Source organism: Metopolophium dirhodum, chromosome 4, assembly GCF_019925205.1.
Source record: "Metopolophium dirhodum isolate CAU chromosome 4, ASM1992520v1, whole genome shotgun sequence".
NCBI lineage: Eukaryota > Metazoa > Arthropoda > Insecta > Hemiptera > Aphididae > Metopolophium > Metopolophium dirhodum.
This window is the reverse complement of record NC_083563.1, coordinates 18,454,254-18,464,684: the sequence shown is the minus strand read 5'-3', so window position 1 is coordinate 18,464,684 and position 10,431 is coordinate 18,454,254. Positions and strand designations below refer to the sequence as shown.

The 10,431-nt window shown below is 32.0% G+C and overlaps 1 protein-coding gene across 1 annotated transcript in view; it reads right to left on the bottom strand.

Annotated features, from left to right (window-relative positions):
* Window positions 1-286: 286 nt before the first annotated feature.
* Window positions 287-10,431, bottom strand: part of LOC132942568 (fasciclin-2-like) — a 169,768-nt gene continuing 159,623 nt past the window's right edge. The window contains exons 5-8 of the mRNA XM_061011111.1: window positions 10,226-10,369; window positions 5,985-6,148; window positions 4,522-4,807; window positions 287-4,182 (exon numbers count right to left, since the gene is read on the bottom strand). Of these exons, the coding sequence (XP_060867094.1) occupies window positions 3,959-4,182; window positions 4,522-4,807; window positions 5,985-6,148; window positions 10,226-10,369 (818 nt within the window). The 3' untranslated portion in view covers window positions 287-3,958. The remainder of the gene's footprint in view (window positions 4,183-4,521; window positions 4,808-5,984; window positions 6,149-10,225; window positions 10,370-10,431) is intronic.

The following is a 10,431-nucleotide window of genomic DNA, read 5'->3' as shown; positions in this document are numbered from 1 at the left end:
ATTATATTTTACTCTTTTGAAAAGTATCTAAGTACTTCTGGCATTTGTCATTCCGCGGTCCTGGGTGTCACCATTTTCCTAGGCCGAGGAAGCAGACATATGGGAAGGGGGAGGTGAAATGTGCAAAATATATTACAAATACCATTACATAATCATAAAATGTATGGAATGTACATAATAAAATCTCTACAAGTAGTTTATATTGTACATTGGAGATGTAAAATAGTAAGGAAAAGTAGAGAATGTTTTACAGGGTTCTGTAAAATAATCAAAATAATCAAAAAAATTTATCAATTAAACATTTATTAGTGATTTCTTTCTCTATATAAACATTTGTTTTCGTTATGAAAATATGAATTATTGTAAAATCAATTTTCACATGTGAAAACTAATATATAGTATGGTTTAAGGTTTTGACTTTTAACATCATGCATATAATTATAGTAAATTCACAATTTATATTTTTTTTAAGAGTTTAGCGACATAACACTAGTTTAACGTATATAATATATATATATATATTAGGTACCTATATATAATATTAAATGTTATTGTAAATATATTAGTGCATTACACTATTGCTACTTTTAATTTTCATAAAATATAGAGACACGTATATAAAATAAAATTTATCATGAGTAAGAATATATTATATTAAAATCAATAAAATCTAATACATATACTTTTAAATGCTTAAAAAATTATAATTATAATAATAATAATAGTTTTACAAAGAACGATAAAGTCAAATGCTAAAAATGAACAAAAAAAATTGTAACATTTTTGGAAAAACGATTTTCACGTAATAAATACACTTGCGCATCTGGGAAATAGGACGTTGATTTAATTTTTTTGAAACTTTTGGGGCGTATATACGATAAATGTTTGATCATTGATCACATTTTGACACGGATTTACACGGCCATCGCATATAATGATAAGATTCAAGTGTCTGTGATTATGGACGTGCCCGGATACGATGTATTCACTTAATTATACATTTTTTTTCCGTATGGATCGTCGTAATTTACCAAAACGTGTAAGAAGATTTGACTCGATTTTTCTAGAGCTCTTTCCGAAATCTATGTCAGAGCGTTGGGAGTACACATACAGCGGTGCCAATTCAGTATTCACGCCAAGGCCTGTCTTCGCGGATGGAGGGGGGAAAATATCTTAATTTAGGGTTTCGAGCAAACACAATAGTCCTTTTGGATAATGATACCAAAAAAAAAATACTTTTCGTAGAAGGATAATATATTTTTAAACTTCAGAGAATTTCATGCACTCGGTATATAGCAACAGAAGTTGACGATTAAAACAGTGCAGGCTCATTTCAACGGAAATGTTTTGATTTATCACGGGGAAATGTTCGAAACAAAAATCGCGATCGAACCTGATCAAAAGACACACGATACAGAGTAATAGAGGTATTTGATAGAGAAATAAAAAACGATATCTCGTTCAGAAGAGATTAGGTATATCCACGGGTGCACAATAAACATTATTATCTAATGTTCTAAAAAAAAAATACGCTGCGTGTATATGGATAAATTATATGATATTTTATGTTAACCGATGTTTATTTACTACGAGGAATTCGGCGTTTTAAGGACCAAAAATAAAGGTATATATTATATTATATTATTACGGCGAGGGGAAGACGACGTCAAGATAAAAAAAAAAAATGAAAAAAGAAAAGATAAAAATACAAGTTCCACTCGGCGGGATCTAAAACGTCGTCCCGCGCAGTCATATAACATGTAAAGGTCTTTAGCCCGCCGCACTCGCGATCGAGGAGTGCAATAAAGGTACGGCGAAATCCCTCAACCCCCCCCCCCCCCCCCCACACACACACACCACTACCCCTCATCGAAGACGCGTACTTTGGCGCGGCTCGGTCAGACGAAAATCTGGTACGGGGCGGCGTCTGTCGAATCGCAAGGACATCGTCGTAGTGGCTTGGATATAATAATAATAATAATATATCCAAAAATGCGCGGGGGGAAACGGCCAGCGGGGCAGGGAGGACTTACCTAATAAATATTCAAAGTATATTATGTTGTTCTCGACGTCAGATTCTGGTCGTAAAAACCGTTTTATTGTAAAGGCGGCGGCCACACGGTGTGTCACAGAGTGTACACTTTATTATTAAAATGATAAAAACCGAGGGAAAAAAATAAAATGTATAGAAACCGAATAAATCATGCGCCGGCGCGGCGTGTCATATATTTATGCGCATATACGAAATTGCATAAGCCAATATATTTTCACGTCAAGCGTTTTTCTTTTTCATTTTTATCGCACGTATATAATGTATATAATATAATAATATGAGTAGGTATTATTATGTTACAGGTAAGTATGCAGTAATCGTTTTCCTTTTCGAGGGTGTGGCGCCTATTCTCGAGTCGCAAGTACATAAAACAATAATAGGCCATAATATGGTTATAATTATTATAATAATATAATATAAAGTAGTGGTAATAATATTAACATACGTATTTTACAATAATAATAATAATAATAATAATAATCAATGTTATATAATATAATATTATTTGATACGTTTTACATCACTCGCATACAATGCGCGATCATGTTATAATATGCACGAAGACTATATATAACTACGCAGCTCCGGTAATATTATATTATTTTTATATACCACTACGTACATCGAATAGGAGTTGTTTTTTTTTAAATCCAATGTTTATCATAATCGAACAACATGCGCGTATGTATTATTATAATAATATATTAATATAATCCTATCCATACGCCTATCTATAATATTATAGGTATTATCGTCACTAGAGTACACGTAAAATATAATATAAAATAATATAGTATTATGGTATTTAGATATTTACAGTAACGTAATGCGTTATTACGGATAAGACGAAAAAACCTTAAGCGCGTAAATGATTTTATATTAATTTAATTTTTTATTTTTCGAAATATTATACCTGTCGCTGCGCAGTGGGATACGACGACGTATTTTAACGGCGGCTGCAAAAGCGGAGACTGTGTCGTCGTCTGCGAAGAAACAAATAATAATATGTCGACGCAACAATAATAACGGCAATATTATTATTATTATTTCGGAATGACGGGCGTGTGTGTGTCGTATAATAATATAAACACACTGTTTTGCGCACTGCGGCGGCGGCGGCGGCGGCGTGGACATATTATTTTACTCTCACTCTCCACCGAACACGCGAATATTACACACAGCCGTCGCCGACAAATGGACTGCGACAAAAGCCAAATCTTCGCTCGTGTGTGTCAGTGTTGTCTGCGTATCTGTGTGTGTGTGGGTCTGTGTGACTGTTCACGTATCATTTGAAAGAGATAATATACACGTCGAACGTGAGTTTTGGTTTTTATATACACGCGTGTGTGTGTGTGTGTGTGCGTTTAATATGACGTATAGTACCTAGAAAAGTGTGTCAATGTTATTGGAACGCCACCATCGCGTATATATATATGGAGTGTTATCATTATTTGTCCGAGCGCATTCGATACAGACAATATATTTTATATCATAATATAGAGTAAAAGGACTAGGACAGTAGTTATAGGTATTGTATCGATTTCACGACGACAACAAGCGACATGCACATAAATATCATAACATTATAATATTAATTTATATACGATAAAAATAAAAGAAGCGGCCGGGGGGAATCGTGTGCCCCGATAAAACCATAACGACGAGTGGACGACCACGTAATATTATTATTGCGTTATACCGGAGCGGTGGTGGCTGTATAATATGACTTATATTAGGTATATTATAGAAAGATAAGACAGAAGATCTATTATATTATTATCGCGATGATGGCTTTTTTAGTCCTATACATAGAAGCTTTTGAATAGATCTATGAAGGCTGTACGTGTATAATATTACATAGATCTAATATCATGCGACTGTTTGTATATTATGGATCGGCGGCGTTTATAGTCTGGCCGCGAACAAGGTGCCGGCGCCAGCGACGACGGTCAGGAGCTGTCCGAGGAGGAACCCGCCGGAGAGGGCCGCCACTGCGCCGCTGTTGACGATCTCAGGCGAAGTCCGCACCACGATCGTTCCGGTGTATTCGCTGTTACCGGCCCGGTTCCTTGCCAGGATTTTCGCTATGTATTCGGTGTTCGGCTTGAGGTTGACTAGTGCAAAAGGACCTGAAACATGCACCGCGCGTACCAGCGTTTCATATACCATTATTATATTGTGTGGACCATAATAATTAATAGAAATAATATGATTATATTAACACAAAACTGCTGCAGCAGCAGCTGGTTTCGCGTGAATAATAATAAAACATAGTGAGTTCAGTTAGCTAGTTTTTGAGCATAAGTAATATTAATATTAGCGGAGGCGTGTGATGATAGTAATGAATTATTATACAACAACTTTCTTTCGGCTTGAGATACTGTTATATAGGTTTTAATTGTGGCGAGGGCTATGTAGAGACCCCCCCCCCCCCCTCCCTCTCCCCTTCCCCGGTCGGTTACACGTACCTTCGGTAGTATTGAAGTTCATCATGTCGAAACTTTCGAAAGTATTTCCGCTGGGTTTCACGACTCTCGTCACGTACTCGACTCTGTAGCCAATCAACTCGTCCTCTTTGTCGTTGGGATCCACTTGCAGTTCGATGTAGTTGTCGCCGACACGCGCCGCCGTCAGACCTTTGGGCGTTTTCGGCTTGAACCCTTCGATTAGGTTGAACCGTCTGGTGATTTTGCCCAAATTATTCGCGGCCGTGCACGTGTACGATCCCAACTTTTCCGGTCTGTTGAACGTCACCTGAAAGGGCGTATATAAACACGCGATGCGTATAACACTATGGTATAGGGTTCACTATATTATGTATGAATAGAATATGAACCATCAAAAAAAGTTTATAACACGAATAGCTGTGCGCACAGAGTAAAATATTGACAACACGCAATGGTTCACGCATATTGAAACTATAATATTATAATAAAGTATTTTGTAATACGATACTGCAGAAATGAACTATTTGAGGTACCTATACGTAAAATATGCCTACAGGGACAGTTTTTGTTTTGTCACACTCTTTCCGCATTGCCATACACTCAAATTCAGTGACCATAGAAGTTGGCTGCCAAGACATTATGGGACTGGTAAATTTGTGCCAAATTATTTAGAAGCGATGACAACATTTTTTTTAGAAAATTTCAATATTTTAATGTGGGATAGATATAATATGCATATTTGCGGAAACGTAGAAAGGAGTGTGCGGGAAACCGTGATGAAACCATTATTGTAGATTATTTAAATATTTATCATTCCCCATGATTTGTATTAAACGCAGTACTTCACACGAACTCTTCGATTGAATCGCAAATAAAGAAAGTATATTTAACTAGAAATGCTATCAGCGAAACATTTTATAAATGAATGCCGTCTCAAACATTTCCGCCCGCATGACGTTTTTTTTAATAAGAAAAAAAAATGTAAATACAAAACTTCACACAACCTAAAGAAGTATTATAATATTTATAATATAATACGACACAATATGATACTAATTATTTGCTTTTTAATAGGGTGTTTTTTTAATGTCGAATGCTAATGCAAGTCGTGTAATCGTACATTAATATATTTCATTTAAAATCGTGAAAACATCTTGTCGTTAATGGTTGAGTCGGTCAGTTAAACTTCTAAAAACTACGACGAAGGTCAAATCGTTTAAGTAAACCAAAAAACATTTATGCAACTGGGCTCCTACGGCCTTCGAAATCATTGAACATCCGGCGCGCATATTATATTTTTATACCTCAACCAGCGATTCTCATTTCACTCTGAAACATCACCGATATGACTTGACGAACTCATTTTCCTGTGTACACTCGGGAGATGACAAAGTATGGGTATTATGTTTTTCCTGTCACATACCGTACAGCAGGTTCATGGTAACAAACTATTATATATAAAGGTTGTGTAATATAATACGTACGATATAGTGGTCGGCCGGGTTAATGAAGAGTTTTCCGTTGAAACTCCACGTCATCTTTGCCGCCGGTTCGGCTGAATTCTGACACGTTAAATTAACCGAGTCCGATTGGAACACGTACAGGTCAACGGGATCGCCTTCCATGTAGCTCAAAAATTCTGGTTTGTCTGTGTGGAAAAAAATGTAGTACAGCCATGATCATATTGACCGAATGCACAATAAAAGGTAACAATAATTATAAAAGTGATATTATTTTATTGTCATGATGGTTCTTGTTTCGAGTTGATGACAATTACATCAGTGAATTATCAATTAAGGCAGTGGTCGATATCGGGCTACAACACTGTTCACGTCGTTTATATTTTTGATTGCGATATTTGTGTGCGTGTGTTTTAATCATTAAAGATATAATACTTTAGTCGATAGCAATTATCGAATAGGATATAAGAATAGTAATACACATAAATAATGAATATTATATTGTAAAATAACATCTACGTTTTTATTACAACGATATAGATAATCATCAAAAACAGATATTGTAGACACATATTTTTTACAAATTAATTTACCGAAATAACACACTATTTAAGTTCAGCCTAAATTAGTACACATTTAGGATCTTCGAAGTAGAGCCATATTTTTACTGTCAATTTTGGATAATATGAAACCGTCTGTTGGCGATAAAATCCGGTCGTGCTTACCGAACAAACTCTATTCTTTCTATACTATAATAAGCCGTAAATCCAAAGGTGCATGTTATTAAAATATGTTTGATTTTTATTCTCAAAACCCGTCACCTTTTATTATTTAAAACAAAATAATAAAATTCAAAATATGAAAAAATCTAAAAACTAAACTCGAAGTCTTAAAATATCTTAAGAATAAAAGTACTAATTTAATATATTTCAATTATATTGACGTTTTTAAAAGTTTCTAAAATTAAATTTTTTTTCATTCTGTGGGGGATATAAAGTTCTATTAAAACCACGGAGTACCTTGGGGTAATGGGTATGTAGGTGGTATAATATATCATATTATAGATATATAATACAATATGTGATATTGTAATGTAGTCTACTATAGTAGGACGATGCGGAGACTGCATATCCGTTTTATTTATACTTTCGCGGTACGAATAATTGAAGAACTTTTGTTTGAGTTTCAGAGTGAAATCAGAATAATATAGTAATGAAAACATAATGCCACTGTAACTGTGAAAGCGGATGGTATTTATTCTTATTTTGTAATGTTTCACTGTTTGCTATTAATTATCATAATTAATATAATATCATATTATAGTGGAATTTACAGGTGATAAATTGTAATCCAGAAAAGGTCTAAAACATTTTCTCGTTATTAAGAATTAACAATAATTCGTTTTAAGTTCTAATGAGTAATAACTACCTATCTCTTTACTCTTCAAAAAAAGTTGATGGAGATAGAATGAAGAAAAAATTCATTTAATATCCATTAATTCATTAGGTTTTATGATATTAATCAATCAGATACGAGCTTATCCTTATAGCTCAGTTGGTATTCGTATAAGCTAATATTAATGTAATTTATTGTAATTATTTAGTTTGAATTGATTTGGCTGAATAAATAAATAAATAAATATTTTATTTTAAATAAATATAATAAAATATGTAGGTATCATTTACACAATTTATTTAATCATTTACCAACATTTTTATTGAAATAACAATTTTTTTTAGATTCTGAGTGGAACGATGAATGTATTGATTTTACAATGATGTGTGTTTTAGATTTTGAGCGAAGCGATGAATGTATTGATTTTACAATGGTGTGTGTTTTTTTTAAATTTTTTTTTTAATTTTTGTGTCTGTCATCACCTTATAGGACAGTAAAAATGCTTGGATTTTCTTCAACAGCAACTTTTCTGATAGGAAAGTAAATCTAATTGGTACTTTGGGGGGTCAAAAGTAAAAATTGCCCAGTAGTTTTCAAAAGCGACGTGAAAAACAAAAGAAAAATTAAGGAAAAACGGGAATTTTTACGCAAAATCTGTTTTTGAGAAAATCGATTTTGGTTTTTTGTGTAACTCTAAAACAAATGACCGTAGGGATATGAAATTTTGACTGAATGTTTATATTAGCATTTTCTATACACCATACAATTTTGAAAATATTTTGACTCTTTTTGAGCTGTTTACGGACATTGTCAGTTTTCAATTTTTTTAGTTTTTTTTTCTATAAATATCAATAAAATTTTATCTGTTGAGTAAAAAAGCTTGAAAATTTTATAGAAGGCTCCTAGGTTATTGTTTCAAAGGCAGATGAAAAAAAATTAAAAATCCTTAGTCACAGTTTTTATTTATAAGCATTTAAAGTTCAAATTTTGACAAAATACTGAAAAATCACGAAAATTAGCAAATTATTTTGAGTTGAGAATTCATAAAAATTTTTCTTTTTAAATCTAAGATTTGAAAATTAAATATAAGATTACTCATAAGTTTATCTACCTTTATCAAAAAAAAAATGTCTACAAGAAACTTAAATTCAATTTTTATGAGCGTCTGAAATTTATATTCTTACAACATTTGATAATATTCACTCGATTTCTCATGTAACAATTTTCTTATTTTATTGTAATTAAAAAACGAATGACTGTAGATACTTGAAAATTTCATTGAATGTTTATATTAGCATTTTCTATACACCATACAATTTTGAAAATATTTTGACTCTTTTTGAGCTGTTTACGGACATTGTCAGTTTTCAATTTTTTTAGTTTTTATTTCTATAAATATCAATAAAATTTTATTTGTTGGGTAAAAAAGCGTGAAAATTTAATATAAGGCTCCTGATATACCGTTCTAATAGCAGTTGAAAAATATTAAAAATACATATGCACAATTTTTTTTATAAGCATTTAAAGTTCAAATTTTGACATCATTTATCAAATTTATAATTTATTAATTATTTTGTAGTTAAAAATGTATAAAATGTTTAACTTTTATGGCTAAGGATTGAAAATTTAAAACAAGGCCTCACGTAAATAGGTTATATAATATAAATTACTTTATTATACCATAGGCTGACTGACCGTTTTCGCTCAGAATCGTTTTTCTTATACAATGATATTATATCATTGAATTCAAATTTAACACCATCCATCACAGTGACCCACTTGTAACCTACTGTACAGCAGAGTGACATCCATTTAACCACCTTTTTTTTATAGTTAATTTATATTTCATTTCTTGAAAGTATAAACATCGAGATATTTTACATTTTTAATGATTAAAATAAACAACATAAGTATTCTATTTTATAAACATAAGGTTTTTCTTTGTTTTTCGAATAAATACCTCTGTAAAGGTGTCAGGTGATGAATGAAATTAGAGTTCAACATATTATTGTTCATATACTCATCCGAGTACTATTAACTTATTAACTTAAGTTAGGCGTGCCCATAACAATCCTATTCATAGTTTACTGACGCAATGTAGATCATCGAATCTAATCAGGTTCAACCATTAAAGTTTAAACTCACAAATAATCTACTTTTTAATTGTTATTTTGAAATTTTGAAATCTTTAGAAATACCATAATTTTTTATAAATGTATTATACCAATTTTTGTTCTTAAATTTATATTACCTTTTTTTTTATAAAATAATAGTTAATACAATTATAAAATAAAATATGTATGGTTATGTGTTCAATTTCATCGGTTTATGCAGTGTTAAGACATTTTTAAAACCTATACGAAAAAATAACAAGAATAACCTCACTAAATGAATATATATTTTTTCAACTTATTAAATTATAATATAAATATTCAAAAAACCATACGCATCATTTTTCATTGCGACTTCTACGACTGTAACTTCGTAATAAAAACAAATATTGTACTTTTAATATAATATTGTTTCAGTAGGTAGTGAATTGTTATTTTCTTTTATTAAGAAATGTCACGAACGAGTGTGCAAATATAGGTCAGATTCATCGAAAAAATTATTTTCTAAAATATAAATTTGACAGTTGAGTGTAATACATAAAAATAAATAATAGTATAGTCTTAAACTTTGTAAAGGGAAAGTAGTGAAGTAATTTATTGTATACCTAATTGTCAGTTTACATCGATCTATCTACGATAAGTAAATAGTTGTACTGGGGGTACGATTTAATAGGTCACATTTTTTTTTTGCAATTATTGCAGTTTATTAATTAGGCACCCTTTATTTTGTTTGACATTGAATCAAGTGCATATACTCACGTCTGACTTTTAATTCGATTTCGATACTTCCGGAAACACTTGACTTGTTAGTGGTCTCGAAAGCTCTGCACGTGTATTTACCCGAATCCAGGCGTGTCGTGTTCCGCACCATCAGCCCACCTTCGATGACCGAATACTTTCCGCCTGTGTGAGATGAAAGCATAATAATGAAATGATATTATTATTATTCGATCGGGTAACTATAT